Source organism: Microcaecilia unicolor, chromosome 2, assembly GCF_901765095.1.
Source record: "Microcaecilia unicolor chromosome 2, aMicUni1.1, whole genome shotgun sequence".
NCBI classification, from domain to species: domain Eukaryota; kingdom Metazoa; phylum Chordata; class Amphibia; order Gymnophiona; family Siphonopidae; genus Microcaecilia; species Microcaecilia unicolor.
This window is the reverse complement of record NC_044032.1, coordinates 265,787,675-265,807,608: the sequence shown is the minus strand read 5'-3', so window position 1 is coordinate 265,807,608 and position 19,934 is coordinate 265,787,675. Positions and strand designations below refer to the sequence as shown.

General features: G+C 46.8%; 1 protein-coding gene across 1 annotated transcript in view; it reads right to left on the bottom strand.

Annotated features, from left to right (window-relative positions):
• The window catches only part of HCFC1 (host cell factor C1), a 495,616-nt gene that overhangs the window by 395,072 nt on the left and 80,610 nt on the right, over positions 1 to 19,934 (bottom strand). Inside the window, 2 exon segments of the mRNA XM_030192062.1 lie at positions 17,835 to 17,919; positions 18,008 to 18,216. Of these exon segments, the coding sequence (XP_030047922.1) occupies positions 17,835 to 17,919; positions 18,008 to 18,216 (294 nt within the window).

Genomic DNA, 19,934 nt, shown 5'->3' with positions numbered 1-19,934 from the left:
TCTCCGTTGAAGGAGTGGGGTCGGAGGGAAGGCCCTCAGACTCCTCTGAGGAGAAATATCTGGTGCCCTCCTCCTCCCCCCACGAGGCCTCTTCCTCGGTGTCGGACATGAGCTCTTGCAGCTCAGACCTGAACCGGGCCCGACTCGACTGCGAGGAACCATGTCCTCGATGATGGCGTCGAGCGTTGGACTCCCGTGCACGGCGGGGGATGGAGAAGCTCCCTCCATCGACGTCGACGGGTGATTCCACCTGCGTTGGCGGTCGACACCGGTACCGCCTAAGCGACATCGGAGGCCTCGGCATCGGGCTTAGAGCACGCCAGCGCCTCCATCAACGGCGCCGGGGGCGCAAGCACCCCCGGTGCTGGCAAGGCCTGGCGCATCAGCCCTTCCAGAATCCCGGAAGGATTGGCTCGGAGGCACTCGTAAGGCCCGCTGTCGGGAAAGGCAGGGGGGCCGGTGCGGGTGCCGGAAGCTGCTTGGGTCCAGGAGACGGTACCGAAGCACCCATGGACGGACGCAGCGACCCCTCTTCGACCGAGGGGGAACGCTCCTCTCGGCACTGCCGCTTCCTCGGCGTCGAGTCATCTCTGGAGGAACCGGAACTAGTAGTCCCGTGAGCCGTGGGCGACCGATGACGATGTTTCTTGGTCTTCTTTCGGTGCCCATCATCGGCGCTCGGTGGCAGAGATGAAGAGGAGGTAGAACCCCCCCCTGGACCTCGAGGGATCGGGTCTGACAGGGTTCGGTTCCCGATGGCCCTGGGTTAGAGGGAGTGGCCGGGGCTGATGCCCGTGCGGCCGCTCACCCCCACCATCGCCGGTGGTCCGGCGGGGCCAACGGTACCTGTGCTCCTGGGGTCGATGCCATCGTCTGTGCCAATTTAGTCGACATCGGTACCGGTACCGAAGATCCGGCCGTCGACACTGATGCCATCGACGTCAAAGGGCCGGCGCAAGTTCCAAAAAGTTGGTCCCAACGAACTTGCCTCGCCACCTGTGTCCGCTTCCGCAAGCCGAGACACAAGGTGCACGTCTTGGTATTATGCTCCGGGCCAAGGCACTGGAGGCACCGAGCGTGGGTATCGGTTTGCGAGATCTGCCGGCCGCACCGACCACACTTTTTGAATCCACTCGGGACCTTCGAGGACATCGACGGAAAAATCGCATCGGCGAAGTCAAAGTCGTCGATGGTGGCGGTGAAAAGCACACCCGAAAAAGAAACGACCGCGCAGCCAGAAGGCTGCAACGAGGCGCCCCCCGTGGCTAAGACGACGAGGGGACAAAACAACTTTTTTTTTTTTTTTTTTTAGACACAGAAAATAAAGAAAAGAAGCGCGAACGCACACGATAAAAGAGAAAATTCGCGGCTAGGCCACAATACGGTTTCCGGGGTGACAAAGAGAGAGACAGTAACACGTCCTCTCTCCAGCGCGGAATCGAACAAAAAACTGAGCGGGAACGGTCTTGCACCGGGCGGGAAGACGGCCGCGCATGTGCGGTGGGCGTGCCCTGCATGCGGGACCGCCCGCGAAGTTTTTGTTCCGGTTGGTGGGGGCTGCCGTGGACGTCAACCCAGTCGTGAGAACAAGCAGCCTGCTTGTCCTCGGAGAACATCTTTTTCGTTATATTCTTCACGTGGGTTTCGAGTGTGAGATTTCGATCAATGGTAACTCCAAGAATTTTTGAGACGGGAAGAGAAATGTTTGGTGTGGTTATGGTGGTGAAGTTACTTGTGTTATGTTGTGAGGTGAGTATATAGGCATTGTGTTTTTTCTGCGTTGAGTTTTAGCTGGAATGCATTAGCCCAGGAGTGCATGATTTGGAGGCTTTGATTGATCTCGTTGGTGGATTTCCCTTACATCTTGAAGAAGTTAGTGGATTATAGAACGTGAGTGAGGTTAAATGTGATTTTTTTTTTTTTTTTTTTTTTAAACGAGTCCATTGAGAAGGCCTCATTTAACACCAAAAATGTCTCTGCTATTGTTATTAGATTAACTAATAAGGTGGAAAGTAAAGCAGGTGTTCTCCGAGGACAGCAGGCTGATTTGTTCTCACGACTCTGGGTAGACGTCCACGGCAGCCCCCACCAACCGTGAAGAAAAGTCTCACGGGAGGTAGTGCACGCGGGGCACGCCCACAGCGCATGCGCGGCCATCTTCCCACCCTGCATGCGCGACCACTCCCACTCAGTTATAATGACAAGCAAAGGAATGAGAAAAAACGCAACCTCCAAAGGGGAGGAGGGAGGGTAGGTGGAGAACAATCAGGCCTGCTGTCTCGGAGAACACATGAACAGGTATGTATCATCGCTTTTCTCCCGAGGACAAGCAGGCTGCTTGTTCTCACGACTGGGGCATCCCTAGCTCCCAGGCTCACTCAAACAACAAACAGGGTCAATGGGCCTCGCAACGGCCTGAGGACATAACAGAAATTGGACTACGAAGAACAACTAAATGGGAGTGCAGCCTGAACAGAATAAAACCGGGCCCAGGAGGGTGGAGTTGGATTTAAGTCTGGGGCGTAAGTGAAGGAAATGCAATCTGCTAGCATTGGAGATGGTGCGTTTCCCGACAGCGACCCCCCTTCCTTTTGGGGTCTAAAGAAAAAAACTGGGCGGACTGTCTGTGGGGCTGTGTCCGCTCCAGATAGAAGGCCAACGCTCGCTTGCAGTCCAATGTGTGCAACTGACGTCAGCAGGGCGGGTATGAGGCCGGGGAAAGAATGTTGGCAAGGACAATGCCTGGTTAAGATGGAACTCCGACCACACCTTGGCAGGAACTTAGGGTGAGTGCGGAGGACTACTCTGTATGATGGAATTTTGTATAAGGAGCATGAGCTATCAGGGCTTGAAGCTCACTGACTCTCCGAGCTGAAGTAACTGCCACCAAGAAAAGACCTCCACGGTCAAGTACTCAGATGGCAGGAGTTCAGTGGCTCAAAAGGAGGTTTCATCAGCTGGGTGAGGACGACGTTGAGAGTCACATGACACAGTAGGAGGCTTGACAGGGGGCCCTTGACAAAAGCAAGCCTCGCATGAATCAACGACTAAAGGCTGTCCAGAAAATGGGCTTACCCTCTACACGATGATGGTAAGCACTAATTGCACGAAGATGATTCCTTACTGAGTTGGTCTTGAGACCAGACTCCAATAAGTGCAGAAGGTATTCAAGCAGGGTCCATGCAGGACAACAGCGAGGTTCTAAAGCCTTGCTCTCACACCAGACGACAAACCTCCTCCACTTAAAAAAGTAACTCTTCTTAGTGGAATCCTTCCTTGAAGCAAGCAAGACGCGAGAGACACCCTCGGAGAGACCCAAGGAAGCAAAATCTACGCCCTCAACATCCAGGCCGTGAGAGCCAGAGACAGAAGGTTGGGGTGCAGAAGCGCTCCCTCGTTCTACAAGATGAGGGTTGGAAAACACTCCAATCTCCACGGTTCTTCGGAGGATAACTCCAGAAGAAGAGGGAACCAGATCTGACGGGGCCAAAAGGGTGCGATCAGAATCATGGTGCCGTGGTCTTGCTTGAGCTTCAATAAGGTGTTCCCCACCAAAGGTTTGGGAGGATATGCATACAGGAGGCCCTTCCCCCAATGTAGGAGAAAGGCATCTGACGCTAGTCTGCCGTGTGCTTGCAGTCTGGCCAGCCCGTCCCTTGCTTTTGCTGTGGAGCCGCAGGGGTCTGACTTGGTCACACGCTGTTGACGGGAACCAAGCGCGCTGGGGCTGGCCTGTGCCTGAGAAAGCCTTCGGGCCAGACTGGTTTTACCTACGCTTGCTGTAGGCATAGGGTGCAGACCGCCGGGCCCGGGAAAAAACGTCCACCTGTGGAGGTGGATGCTGAAGGCGCCCGGTGGAAGAGATTGTCGAGAGCGGTTTCCGCTGGTTGTAGTTGCTCAACCAACTGCTCGACCTTCTCGACGAAAATATTATCCCCCCCGGCAAGAACATCAGCCAGGCATGCTGCGTCCGGTTGTTCCAGGTCAGAGGCACACAGCCATGAGAGCCTGCGCATCACTATACCTGGGCAGCAACTCTGGATGCCACATCACAAGTGTCATAATACACTGGACAGGAATTTGCAACACGCCTTCATCTGCCTGACCACCTCCTGAAAGGGCCTGGCCTGCTCCGGCGGGAGCTTGTCAATCAGGTCCGCCAGTTGCTGCACATTGTTCCGCATGTGGATGCTCATGTAGAGCTGGTATGATTGGATCTTAGTCACGAGCATGGAAGAATGATAGGCCTTCCTCCCAAACGAGTCCAGAGTGCGAGACTCCCGCTCCAGGGCGCGAGGTGGTATCTCTCGAAACTCTTGGCCTCTTGAGAGCAGAGTCCACGACCGCTGAGTCATTGTGGCAATGGGCCGCAATCAACTCCGGGGCAGTGTGGACTCTATACTAGGACTCTGCTTTCTTGGGGATGGTGGGATTAGATAGGGGCTTCAATCAGTGGAGCAGCGGTCCTCTTTAGGATTTTGGGCAACTGGTACCCTGGAAAACCTCTAGGTGGTGATGGATTAGTCGAGGACCTCAAGCATCTTGGCCTATCCACAGGTGACCACTGGGAAGGGAATGCTCACAAAACATGTTCCGGACAAGGATGCAAAGGAGAGGCCTCTTGGAGGCGAGAGCTTCCTCTCCAATGAAGGCATGGGGTTGAAGGGAAGACCAGCAGACTCCTCGGAGGAGAAATATCTGGGATCCTCCTCCTCCCCCCACGAGGCCTCCTCCTCTCGGTGTCGGACAAGAGCTCTCCGATCTCAGTCCGCAACCGGGCCCCGTCTGGACCTCCGAGGAACCACATCCTCGATGATGGTGCCGAGAAGTGGATTCCCGCGCTGGTGGGGACAAAGCTCCCTCCATCGACGTCGACAGGGATTCCACCTGAGTGGCGGTCGAGACCGGCGCTGCAAGCGGTACCGGTGTCTAAGACTGCATCACAGGGCCAGAGCCAGCCAGCGCTTCCAACAACAGCACCGTGGGTGCAAGCACCCCCGGTGCCGGTAGTGCCTGGCGCAACAGCCCCTCCAGGATGCCTGGGAGGATGGCTTGGAGACACTCATCGAGGGCCGCTGTCAGGAGAGGCTGGGGAGCCGGTGTAGGCGTCGGTACTCGAAGCTGTCCGGGTCCAGGAGACGGTACCGGGGTGCCGGATGACCTGCGCATCAACACCTCTTCAATAGAGGGGGAGCGATCCTCCGGCATTGGCGCTTTTTAGGGGCCGAGTCTCTCTTTGCCCCTGAGCTGCCAGTCCCATGTGCCATGGGCGACCGATGACTGTGCTTCTTAGCAAGCTTCTTCCGATGTCCGTCATCGGCGCTCCGTGGCATGGACGAGGAGGAGGTGGCGTCTCCGCGCCCCCTTGGGGTCGGATCTGACAGGGTTCAGTCCCGATGGCCCTGGGCGGCGGGAGCAGTCGAGGCGGGTTGCCCACTCGGCCATTCACCGCCCCCATCGCTGGCAGGTCGTCGGGCCAAAGGAACCTGTGCTCCTGGGGTCGATGCCATGCTCGGCGCCAGAGTTGTCGACACCGGTACCGATGCTGAAGTTCCCGCTTTCGACACCGATGCCGCCGGCGCAAGTTCCAAAAAGACGGTCCCAAAGAACTTGCCTCGCCACCTGCGTCCGCTTTTTCAAGCCGAGACACAAGGTGCACGCTTTGGAATTATGCTCCGGCCCAAGGCACTGGAGGCACCAAGCGTATCGGACTGCGAGATTTGCCAGCCGCACCGACCACACTTTTTAAATCCGCTCGGGACCTTCGAGGACATCGACGGAAAAATTGCGTCGGTGAGGTCAAAACAGTTGATGGTGGTGGTAAAAAGGCTACAACAAAAAGGGAAACACGGACGCCCGGGACGACGGCGAAAATAAAGGGAGAATCACACTCGACAGGAAGGGAGACTTCTCTACTATTTTTTTTTTTTAAACACGACGAAAAAACAGTAACGCAAACACGCGTACACAGAAAGAAATAGCAGACAAGACCGCGAAACGGATTTCCGGGGCTGACAAGGAGAGGGACGAAACTGCATCTCACTCCAGCGCGGAAAAACAGAAACTGAGCAGGAGCGGTCGCGCACGGGTGGGAAGACGGCCGCGCATGCACGGTGGGCGTGCCCCGCGTGCGCTACCTCCCGCGAGACTTTTCTTCCGGTTGGTGGGGGCTGCCATGGACGTCTACCCAGTCGTGAGAACAAGCAGCCTGCTTGTCCTCGGAGAACAATAATTCTCTGCCCGTTATTTCATGTGATGAGTTTGCAGCGGCATTTCAGACAGAAGTGGAAAAAATAACAGAAGAATTTGAATTATTCACAGTTACCGTTAGAAACCTATATGTGCTTTCAGCGAGGATGAAAATGGTCTGAGTTTACTTTGGTAACAGCAGATGCGATTAAGAAGACTTTTAATCAAGACTAGCTACTGTAAGTTAGATGTTTGTCAACCAGTAATTTTAAAAGCGATGAAGGATTTGGTAGCTCCAGTTTTTTCTTTGTGAATAAAAGTCTAAATACAGGTAGTATGCCAGTTGAGTTTTAAAGAAACAGTGATCAGACCACTTTGGAAAGATAAAAAAGAAAGGAACAAGTAGATAATTTTAGACCAATATCCAATTTACCATTTTTGACAAACGTAATAGAAAGAATTGTGTTTAACAGATTTTTTTTTTTAACAGTACACAATACTTTGGATGTCAATCAATTTGGTTTTAGACTGATTCATGACACAGAAACTCTGTTATTCTCTATTTTTGATGTGATCCAAACTGGATTTAGTTAAGGTAGATGTTTTTTGTTCCTAACTCTAGACATATCTGCTGCATTTGACACAATTTTCATAAACAGATTAAGATCAATAGGAATTAGTAACAAGGTATTGAATTGGTTTACCTCCTTTTCTTTTTTTTTTTTTTAAGAGAACAGATCTTTTACTGTACCACTAGGTGAAGAAATGTCTACATGGAAGCAGCTGAATACTGGAGTGCTGCAAGGATCATGATTGTCGGCTGTGCTTTTTAGTATGTTTCTATTGTCATTGTATCAATTGTTAAATTGTCTGGATTTGAATTTTAGACTTTATGGTGACAATATCCAATTTCTGTTTCCAACTGATGATTCAATTCAGATAATTTTTAGTAAATTAATGATTTTGAAAGCCATAATGTGCTGGATGAAAGCAAACTGCTTAAAGCTAAACAAGACTAAAATTTTGCTGCTGTCACCATTTATTTCTGTGGATATTCCAGATTTTTTTCAATTTGAGGGCTCAGTAATAGTGACAGAAGAGCATCTGAGAGATTTAGGTATTATTGTGGACTCAAATTGGAACATGAAGATTGTGAAAGATATGTTCTTTAAATTACGCTTGTTAAGGCATCTAAAAAGATTGCTAACCATCAAATTTCAGGACTGATTCAAAGCTATGTAATACCATGCATTATTGATTATTGCAATAGTCTGTTACTCAGCTTACCTAAATCGCAACTTAAAGCTTTACAAATTGCCCAAACTCAATGGCAAGAGTTCTAATGAATGTTGGTAGATATGAGCACATTACACCAATTTTAAAATCTTTACATTTGCTACCAATTGAGTTCCATATTAAATTTAAAATACTTTGATATCCAAGATTTTAACAGGTCAGGTGTCAGAGGTATTATTGACAAAGGTGAGTGTTTATCAGCCTTCAAGGTCATTGAGACCTGCACAGCAAGTACATTTGGATGTGCCTTCACATCATACTATACAATTAAAAGAATACAGAACTACCATATTTTATGTTGCAGGCCCCATTTCATAGAATAGCATACCATTAAAGCTAAGAAAAATACAAAAAACTTAATTTAAACAAGAGCTAAAAACTCCGTACAAGCTTACAGAGTTGAGAAAGGATAAAGATCATGGCAGCAGCTAGTTAAAATGTTTTTAGGTTTTCTGTCTGCTTTTATGTTGGTAATGTTCGCCAAGAACTGCTGGATTGAGCGATATAGAAAAGATTGAAATAAATAAAGGAGAAATTAGATCTTACCTGCTAATTTGCTTTCCTTTAGTCCCTCCGGACCGGACCAGGATTGGACTGTTGGGTTGTGCCCGCCTACCAGCAGGTGGAGACTGAGAAAAACTCTGACTCTAGAGAGCCAATAGGAGCCCTGGCTATGTGACCTTAGCCTCAGTATTTGAATAACAAAGCAGGAAAGAAATAAAGAACTTCTGTGCCGTATGGAATCCTAGTAGCCACAAATTCCTCGGCAAAACCGAGTACTAGAGCTCACCAGCAACTCTCACCAGAGAAGTGGCATGGCCCATTCATATTAGAGCTCACCAGAGAAGTGGCATGGCCCATTCATATTAGAGCTCACCAGCAACTCTCACCAGAGAAGTGGTATGACTCACTTAAGGTTTCATATATATTCCATCAACTGAGTTCACCAGCAACTCTCAACAGAGAAGTGGTTATAACATATTAAGGCTTTATATATATTCCAGCAACTGAGCTCACCAGCAACTCTCAGCAGAGAAGTGGTATGACATATTTAAAGCTTTATATATATTCCAGCAACTGAACTCACCAGCAACTCTCACCAGAGAAGTGGTATGACCCATTAAGGTTTTATATATATACCAGCAACTGAGCTCACCAGAGAAGTGGTATGACATATTTAAGGTTTTATATATATTCCAGCAACCACCAGAGAAGTGGTATGGACCACGCAAAGTCTTTTTTTTTTTTTTAATATATATATATATATATATATATATACGGTATCATCTGTTTTTTGTTTTTTTTTAAACATTCCACGTGTGGTAAAGGAACGATTACACTTCCAAACTTAATAAAGAATCTAAAGAGTTGATAGAACATGGGAGGGGCCTGGTCTGGTCCGGAGGGACTAAAGGAAAGCAAATTAGCAGGTAAGATCTAATTTCTCCTTCCTTAGCGTCCCTCCAGACCAGACCAGGATTGGACTGTTGGGAAGTACCAAAGCAGTAATCTTACGAGAGGGAAAGACATTGAGAATGCGGTAGAGTCCCTGAAGACACCCAAACTAGGATGAATACGAAGGCAAAAGCTTGACGATCCAAGAACCGCCAATAAACTAAATAGAATGACTACAAAGCAAAAAAGCTGAAAAGTCCAAGCGACACTGAACATTGTCCCCTACCAAGTGGCCGCTATATATTGTCCCCTACCGCACTATCAGTGCAGCGCAAAGGACAGAGAGACTCGAGAAAAAACGACTGAAAGAAGGATGGCAAAGGTAGAAGCAGAGCCGCCTGGCAACAAAAAACTGCAATGAATCTACCTCAGCTGAGAAAGTGGAAACCGAAATCCTGAAGTACAATACTCCAGATATCGTAGACTATTGCTGACCTAGCAACAGATTGGAAGTATGTAAAGCCTGTCAGTGAGAAAGTACCTAATCACTAGAAGCTAAATAGGTAAAAACAAGAATGCAGTTAAATACTATGCAGAAGAAGAAGGTACCTAAATCCCTGCTGCAAACTAGACTGAAGGTCCAAATAAACTGACAGCCACTGCAGTTACCCAACATGAAGAAAACATCTCAGAGTGCAATTCAAATGAGAGAGAAAGAATCATCTGTAGCTGTTGCCTCTGCAAGCAGATCACCTGAGACTCTTTGTCGTAGACCCCAATTAGTGAAAAACGGGAATAAATCAACAGTAGCCACTTGTCAGTACCTTTTATCTGTTAGATACATATAGAAGTCCATAAAACACTACACAGTTCCAGGAATAACATGTATAGAATGCTTGTACGTTTAGGAATCTAGCCAGGTGCTCATGGTCTGGATTGGCCGTGGACAGAAAGGTGGGCTCGATAGGACCTTTGAGCTTGTACTTATGTAGTAGAACTATAAATATACATATATATTTTCACAGATGCAGCCATCAAAAAACTGGTCACTGTGTATATGCTCCCGGCATACCTGCAGGAAGAATGCTCAATCTCAACCACCAGACCCAAGTGCTGCACTAGTGAGAATACAGAGACCAACTGAGCGGAGGGAATTCCATCCAAGATAAATATCTGGATACGAGAGGGCATCTATCTCTGCCGCTAACAAGTCTTTTAGCAAGAGAGTAAGCGAGGCACATGGAAGGTCAGAGCGAAAAGAAATAGTTAAGGTACTATCCACTGAGAACTCTTTTTTTTTTTTTTTCCAATGGTCACGAAATTGACGGAGTGAAAAGCTGCCAAAAAAAGACTACCGAGACTCCAAAGCGAATGAAGAAAAAAAAATTCCTTCTTGGGAGCTAGAAAGTAAAATTTTACTCTGCAAAATAGAGCAAGGTAATGGCCGAAGGCCCAAGAACATCCAGAGAAAACCGAAAGTGGGACGCTTGTAGAGAAGACAAAAACAGTCTGCGCCAACTTGACTAAACAAAGAGAGAAAAAATAGAGACATGCTACGAAATCTAATGAGATCACACGAGAGATCAAATGAGAGACCTGGCTACATGCACCCCATAACCTAGGGTGTGCCCGAAATGCACCACCCGTTGCTTGACCTGACAACTCTGCCAATAAGACTGTCTGTAATGAACCAGACATCTAGGAAAGGATGAAACGACGAGACATAGTTTCATGAGCCCCGCTGCTACTATGACCATAACTTAAGAAAAAAAGTGCGCGGAGCCGACGTGAGACCGAAGAGCAGGGCAAGAAAACTGGTAATGAGGACCTTTTCATCATCCTCGTATCATGGACATTACTCCTCCTATACTGAGATGTACTAAGATGTACCGACCCACACCCATAAGAAATGAATGTGGTACTTGCAACCTGGATTGACCACAACTGAGAACAGGATGCTGGGCTTAATGGACTCTTAGACTTTCCCCGTATGACAATACTCATATACTAATAGCAAAAATGCACAGGAAGTGAAAGAATCCCCTTCCAATTGAAAGGAAGGTCTGGAGTGAGGACGTATAGAATGAAAATGAAAGGATCACCATATGTTGAGCATGGACTGAGACACACTGGCCTTTAATTTTACCGGATCTCCCCAAACCTCGTATCATGCCATGCCTCCTTCCTCACTGAGATGTACAGAGATAAACAGACGCACACTCATGAGATATGAATGTGGTATTTGCAATCTGGATTGACCCCATCTGAAAACAGGATGGGGACTCTTGGCCTTTCCCATTATGACAACATTTATGCCCTTATGGAAAAAAAATGCACAGAAAATGAGTGAATCTCCTTCCAAGAGAAAAAAAAAAACTCTGGAGAGAGGAAGAATAAAATGAAAATGAAAAGGAATAGACTTGGAAAATACCTATTACAGAAAAGGTGGTGAATTTGTGCCACAGGAGACAAGACTGTACCTGACGTCAAGAAAGCTTGAAACAAGACCCTAAAATCTGTAAGGAAGAGACAGGGATAGCAGATGTTATAGATGGTCATACTGGACAAAACCAGAATGTTTACCATGTGCCCAGGCTGAATAGATAGAGGAAACAAAAATACAAGTTGATGGCGTGAGGACCTCCCACTATCCTTAAGTGGGAGAAAATGCAAATTGACCGGATAACTTTACTCCCTAAGCGGACATATATCTTATAAGTCCTAGAAGAAAACTAAGATAACACATGAGAAACTCCAAGACAGTTGGAAAGTAGAGAAGACGTGAATAAAACATGCCTTCTAAAGCAGCAGAGAAAACTGGGTGCTCGGTAGACAGGACTGAGTCTCCTAAAATATGAGAACCATCTGAACCTTGTAGCTTATGCAGCTGTCATCTGCTATGCCAAAGAGAACGCATAGCCATGAAAGAAAATTGCTGAAAGGAAGTAAGACCTTATGTCCAGAATTGCAAAGTACGCAACAATTGAGTATCAGACAATGTATTTCATTGCACATGGCATCTGAACCATATAGCCTACGCTCTAGAGAACGTTTGCTAAGATCTTAAAACACTGTATAAGAACATAGCCATGAAGGGAAATGCTTGAAAGGAACTGAGATATTATGGCCAGATTTGTAAAGTACTAATCAATTGACTATTAGACAATATAGTCCTATTCACCAGGAAATGAGAAAACACAGAGTGACGCACACTGGACCCCCATAAAAACTGCACTAGACAATAGCGAAGACCTTTCCTCCAAATATCACACACAAGGGAAAAGAATAGGAAAATGGTTATTTTGGAGCTGAGATACAATTTAATTCGCCCCATTGTCTAAAACAGAATTCCCGACTGAGCTGCACTTTGAATCGGAGTCTTGCCAAGAACAAAGAAATCGCCAACTGAGCTGCACTTTAATTCACAACATTGCTAGCAACCAAAAAGTCCCCGACGGAGAAAAAACAGAGGGAAAAACAAAATGAGCGCCATTCGCATCGTAGCATTTCGTTTTGTTTTTTTCTTTTTTAATAGCTTGAAAAATACATGTAAAAATTAATTGCGGGAAAAATATACTACCAATTGTCCCAACTACCGGAGAAACAATATCTCCTTTCCCTTGCACAAACAGCCAAACACAGTAAAAGCAGAAAAACGCTGTCGCGTCAAGGGAAATTGCAGCTGCAGGCAAAACAATGGCGGCCAAGCGCGCCAAAATGAGAAGAATAAAGTTCGGGGGAGAAAACCACTGACCGGAACGACAAAGAAGCAGGAAGTCCGTGCCACCGAAAAACAGATAACCTCCAATGCCGCACAAAACATGGTTTAGCCTCTGGCCCCACAGGAACCGTCAATACAGCTCCCAAGCTATACAGACCCGTCCAAGAGCGAGCACGCGCTTAACAGTTCGCGCCTCTTTTTTTTTTTTATTTACAACTACCGCCGCCAACAACACCGGATAGCAGAGGAAAAATAATGAAGATAACAAAAAACCGCCGATTAAAGTCACAGACGCTGACTTTTCATATTTTTTTTTTTTTTAAATAGCCCCACCAGAAAAGAAAATAAAGACTCTTCAAACAGAATAAGACAGAAGAGCTACCTGCTCGATATAAGCCTGGGGAAAGCAAAAACTACTTCCTTTAAATTCCTTTCATTTGAATTAATTTTTTTTTTAATTTTCTTTTACTTGATTTAATTCTTTAAAAACAGCTGACTATTAAAAGTGGCTGCCTCTCCCAAAGACGGTACACCTTTCCAGAGAAAGGGACGGCCCTTCCCTGCTAAGCCAGGGAGATGGGGAGGAAGGGGGGTGGACTCGAGACACCCGAGTTTAACACCCCAGAGGCTGTCAAAGAAAGAAAAGAAACCCTGTCAAGCCTCTAATTACGATTCCAGGCACAGAAGAAGTATTATAAATATATCTGTAATATCTTATAGAGAAAAAGAGAAAGAGAAAGAGAAAGAAAGAGAAAGAGAAAGAGAAAGAGAGAGAGAGAGAGAGAGAGAGAGAGAGAGAGAGAGAGACTAATGGGCTCACTTCCTACCTGCTGAGAGACTGAGAAAATACTGAGGCTAAGGTCACATAGCCAGAGCTCCTATTGGCTCTCTAGAGTCAGAGTTTTTCTCAGTCTCCACCTGCTGGTAGGCGGGCACAACCCAACAGTCCAATCCTGGTCCGGTCCGGAGGGACGCTAAGAAAAATAGTAATTAACCTGAAAATATATACATACTGTGTGAGAGCAGCTTGGAACAGAATAAAACAGGAATAGAAAGGTGGAGTTGGATTCTAGACCCCAAATAAATTCTGCATAACTGTCTGTCCAAACTATCGCTTCTGGTACCTTGCTCAAAGCAATAGCAAGATGTGAAAAGTGTGGACTGAAGACCACTTTGCAGACAGGCATGGGGAAGACACTGCTTGCCCTGGGATTGGTAGCATGGAATGTTACTACTAGGTACTTGTGACTTGGACTGGCCACCATTAGAGAAACAGGATACTGAGCTAGATGGACCACTGGTCTATCCAGTATAGCTATTCTTTAGTTCTTAGGGGACTAAAAGCAAGCCTCTCATGAAGCGAATAACTAGAGGCTATCCAGAGATGGACGACCAAAAAAATAAAGGGATGAAATTCCTCTCATATGAGGAAAGGCTAAAGAGATTAGAGCTCTTCAGCTTGGAAAAGAGATGGGAGACATGATCGAGTTCTACAAAATCCTGAGTGGTATAGAACAAACAGAAGCAATTTGATTTTTTACTCTTTCAAAAAGTATAAATACCTAGGGGACACTCAATGAAGTTACATAGAAATGCTTTCAAAACAAATAAGAGGAAATATGTTTTCACTGAACGAATAGTTAAGCTTTGAAACTCTTTGACAGAGGATGTAATATGAATGGTTAGCATATCTGGGTTTTAAAACGGTTTGGGAAACATCCTGGAGGAATAGTCCATAGTCTGCTAGTCAGACAGACATGTGGAAGCCACCGCTTGCCCTGGGATTGGTAACATGGAATGTTGCTACTATTTGGGTTTCTGCTAGGTACTTGTAACCTGGACTGGCCACTGTAAGAAACAGGATTCTTGGCTAGATGAACCATTGGTCTGACCCAGTGTAGCTAATCTTATGTTCTCTACACGATGGCGGTAAAAACACTAATTGCACGGAGATGAACCCTTATAGAGTTACTCCTTAGACCAGTGCAGAAGGTATTCAAGCAGGGGCTGTGTAGGGCAAGAAAGAGGATCTAGGGCCTTGTCCTCACACTAGATGGCAAACTTCCTCCATCTGAAAGACCACCATCTGAGTGGAATCTTTCCTGGAAGCCAGAAAGACCCTGGAGACACCATTAATAAAGATGCAAGGAAGCAAATTCTAAACTCTCAACATTCAGGCTGTGAAGGCCAGGGGACTGGATGTTGGAATGCAGAAGAGATCACTCGTTCTGTGTTATGAGGGTCAGAAAACACTCACATCTCCAAGGTTCTACGGAGGATAACACCAGAAGAAGAGGGAACCAGATCTGCCTAGGCCAATAAGGGGCGATCAGGATCATGGCTTGCATGAGTTTCAGCAAAAAGTCTTCCCTATTAGAGGGATGGGAGGATATTTATACAGAAGGTTGTTATTCCAATGGAGGAGGAAGGCATCCAATGCTAGTCTGTCATGTGCCCTGAACCCACTAGTAGTACCAGCTACAGAGAATGCTCTTTCCGAGTCCTACTCCGAGCTTATTGCTCTCAAGCTTGTTTCAAGCGGGGGGTTTGCCATCGCCTATCTGTCTTAAGTGTAAGGTGTTGGATAATACTTTTTACCATGCTTTTTGGGATGGTGTTGCAGTAAAACGCTTTGGGTGCAGGGGTGCAGAGTGACTACATACCTGGCCTCGCTTTTACATTGCAGCTGTACAGCTGGTGTTGGACTGCCCTGGATCTTTCAGGGTACCTACTGTGGAGGACACTGTTGTTTTGGAAGCTGTGCCTGTTGGCATGAAAGTGTATCTTGATGTCCCCACCTGCATTTTGGCACTGGCGCAATTTGGTGCAAGCGCTGTTAACCTAGGAAGTGCAGGAGGTAAAAGGGTCTTATAAACGCAACACAAGATTTTTGAAGCTCTGGAGCCCATACTTGGAATTGTTCCCCCCCTCCCCCGGAGGAGTCTTATTTTAAATAGCCTATGACGGGTTAATCTCTGTAGAATTGCCTTGCATTCTTACAGCCTAGCTTATTTGAATGGCCAGTAACAAGGGGAAGGGAGGGAAGTAGGAACTTTTCTGTCATTATTTTCCCTCTGAAACCCGGGGGGGGGGGGGGGTGTCATAACAACAAAAGCACTATGGGAGAGTGGACGGGAGACATGCGTCTTCTTGGATTATAAGTGGGATAGGGGTGGGAGGAGGGTGGGGTTGAGTTAGTATTGGAATTGTTTTTGTAACTGCATTGAGGGCGGGGAGGACAGAGAGGAGGTGGAGAAAATGGATTTGTTTTCCAAAAGTTATGAATCTTAATAATGTTATTACATTTGTTTGTATATGGATTTCTTTAATTAAAAAAAAGATTTAACATTAAAAAATTATGACAGAAAAAAGATAATATACGAAGGAAATATATCCTGAAAAAAGGAAGGCAACAAAATGGGAAAGGATTTCACACTTGAGATCAAAAACACAGCCTCTATGTTCTGTGGGAAATGAAAGACTGCTGGTACCATGCTTGTGCGTTGGGTGGGAAGGTACCTCCAAGATTTAAGGTGAAAGTGCACTTGGCAGAGTCTGCACCACGCTGTGGATCATGTCACACGTGAGAATATTTATGCCTGCTTGTCCTTGGAGAACTGCTGTTAAAAGGGCATTCACTTTGGGTTGCTTCAAATTTTTTGTATTTTTTATTAACCCTGAAGTCAGAAGGTAAAGCTCACCCTCGGCCCTGCCAACCCTGAGCCCAGCTTCAAGAGAACCCCACTCTGCCAAAGTCATAGACTGATTTGCATGATATACCAGGATTAACAGTGTGATGCACCAGGAAGGGTTTTCTAATTCCTTTCAGAATTGGGTGCCCCACCGAAGTCACTTCTTGAACCACTGAGATAATTAAGGTTTATAGGGTTCTAGCAATAACCCCTGGCAATTCCTCCCAGTGAGAGAGACATACTATTTTGGAGTCATCTCCCTCTCCCACTGGTGTTACCCCTCCTTCAAGATTTCAAAGAGCGGGACTCCTCTAGATGCACTGGGTGGGTTAACACACTCCAACAGTACACCACCACTACTGATTGGGACTCCCAATCTTCTATGAGTGTCCGGCCTCAGTCTCTTGGACTGCTTAGACTCCTCCAAATCTCTGGGTACAGTCTGACCCTCTGTGATTGGCTGTGCCACTAACAAATACGATCTCTATCTATACAAAAAAGTAGAAAACTGGAGAATATAGGTCCTCTACTCTCAGGGACGAAAGGGACTTTCCTGGCCTTCCTAAGGCTCCCCCCCCCCCCCCCCCCCCCCCAATCAGCTCCCTCTTTAAGCCAAGAGCAGAATAGGCCCAAGTGATAAGACAGATGAGGAAAAATTAAAAGGCTACTATCCCTACATTTTCTGTATGAGGAACCCGGCCTGATACAAAATCTCCCAAGGAGGTCCCCTCTGGGCTTAAGGCATGCTCAGAATCTCCCTTGTTTCTTCTGCTGGCAAGCAATACAATCTTATTGGTGGCTGTTCTAGCAGAACAGTGCCTTGCATTGCCTTCTGCTAGTCCACTGATATGCACTTTTTTTGTTGTTGTTGTTTAAATGGAAGGGAAAAAAAAAAAGACGAAACAACAAAGGAGGGAACTATGACCCAAGGCCTACTAACCAGACCAGGGAAAGCTGGGGGAGGGACTCAGACTCCTCTGGCTATCCCCATTTGTGGTATTGAACCCAAGATTCTTGCCCTTCCTTCTTGCTCAACTGTCCCAGGAGCTAGCCATACCAGATCAGACCAGGACCAGTTGCATGGTAATGTCCATCACCACCTGCCACAAACAGTGAAAAACTGTTATTGGGCTACACGGTGCCCTTAACAGGGCAGAGCTTTAAAACGATTGGTCTCCTTCTCCATTTGCAGGCTGATTGGCACAAAGCATTGATTCTGAACTGATCTGCTAAGGACAATGAAGAAGGAAATATTTCTTTATGAAAAGTGTGGTGGATGCATGAAAGCCTCCCAGCGGACAAGTACAGAGGATCGCTTAGAGGAGAGACTATATGGTCTTTACCTGCCATTGTTTTATAGTTTTTGATTTCATAATTCATATGTTGGTTTCTGAATAGAATGCTAATAAAAAAAAAATAACATTTTTTTTTAAAAACTACCCACACACATTCTACCAATTAGTACATGTGCCCCTATCAGGCAATGAACCAAAGGCTGCAATTGAATTACACAGGGCTTAGGTAAAACAGGGAGCTCTTACTTGTTACTGATGGTGGTTGCAGAGTGCAAGCTGCGAGGGAGAGGTGCCACACCACTCAAGTTAGGCTTGTTCCATGTCAGTGTCTCTACAAAGTGAGAAAAAAAGTAGTCGCAAATTAACGAAAAATGGATACAAAAAGGGAAACTTCTTGCTATCATTTTCAGGTCTCTTACCAATATCAAGAGTCCACAGATCCCCTAGCCGGCAGCCACTCATGCCACCATAGATCACCAGCCGAGATTTCTTGTTGTCCTTTTCAGTGTACACTACAGCTGTATGAGACTCCCGGGGAGGTGGCAAGATACCATACGTGATGGGGATATCCCATGCCACCACACCAGAACCTGGACGCAGCTCCAGAATATATAGATCATTCAGGTACCTGCAAGAGTATAGAAAGCAGTTACAACAACCCACTAACAAAATTCCTGTTTTATTGCATTTATACATTTGCAAAGGAGGATCCACTACCCCACCTCATCAGTCACTGATAAAAAGAAAGAATTATTGAATAGGAGTTTGCACAGATAAAACATTTTTGGTTCATAGGGTTTCCCTCTGCGCCCTCCCCCCCCCCCCCCCCACACACACACACACACAGATACACACACTTAATGGTCTTCATCTCACAAATTAATATTTTTTTGGTTCATTATCACCCAGGTAGACCAGTCAATATAAGATGGTTATATCCTCCAACAAGAAGCTAGAGGTAAAGGGGGCGGGGGGGGGGGGGAGGACAGTTTCCAGTGACCTCATCAGTTTAAAATAAGCTAGTCAGTATTTGTAAACCTCCAGCAGATGGTTCAGGATGGACTGGTGCAACTGCTTTTTTTGTTTTTGTGGAAGCCAGACTCCCACAGACCCCAGCCATGTGGCTGTTCTCTTGGTTGAACCCTAGGTCCCATTTTGTCTGTTTGGTCTACAGGCCACTTCTCAGTTGTGCTTGGGTGTGGTTTTAGCCTCTGTGGCGAAGCACCTTTACCCATAGGCTGATACCCTTCTAGCCACTGGCACAGGCCTTACTGAGGCTATCCCCCCCCCCCCTTCCCCATATACCATTGCCTCTCCTATTAAGAAAAAACACAAAATTTTATTTGAATTGGCTTGTATGCAGGTAGTCTGCTGCCTGCAACATAAAAGTTTAGGGCACAAAAGCCAGCAGAGGCCCGGACTGCTGAGAGAGCAGTTTTATTTTTAGAGAAAGAAAAACTGCTGAGCTCTAGTGGGCAGCTTGGTGTGGCTGCAGTCAGCAACATCAGAGGAGACTTCCCATCCTCCCAGGTGGTAGCTCAGGAGCCCAGCATACCCATGTGGTACTACAGTTCATATGGCAGCCACTGAGTCTCTTCAGAAGCTGGGTCTGTGTGCCCCCCCCCCCCCCAATTGTGGGATGGAACCTTCAAGAGTGTCTCTCTATGACTCCAAGAGAGTACCAGAGCCAGTGTCTGCTGGACATGTTTGCACCACGAGCTGCTTCCCTGGTTGCCAGACTGCCACCTAGACACAGACTTTAGAAGGAGCAGCAGCTATTTTAAATCCCGGCCACATGGCTCCTCTGAACAGATTCTCCGAACTCAAGGGGGGGGGGGGGGGGGTCAACGCAAGCTTGAGGGTACCCTGTTTCCACATGAAGACTCTCTGCTCAGTGATCATGTGTGTGCACCCAGGGGAATTTCTCACCTCTCTAAACATGGCCAAGGCCTACTTCCATATCCTCATTCGCCTGGACCACAGGTGGTTCCTCAGACTGTGAGTTGGGCACTTTCAGATCCGGGCCCCAAGATCTGGCCTGCCACAGTGCCTCAAACCTTTTCCAAGGTCCAGGAAGTAGTCACAGCCTTCCTCTGCACGGAAGGGATGCAGGTGCATCCCTAACTTTAACAATTAACTAACTCAAGTCAATATGATGGAAAACTCGAGGAGGAAGTGACGTCACGCTCCGTAATGGAGGTCTAGCAACGGAGCTCCCGAAAACCAGCCTGGAAAAGCAGAGCGTATAGCTACGATTAGCTACTTTCAGCAGCCCCAGATAGCGTAACAGAGAGGCAAAAGGATAGCGATTCTGGAGATGTCGAGCAATAAAACGAAATCCGCAGA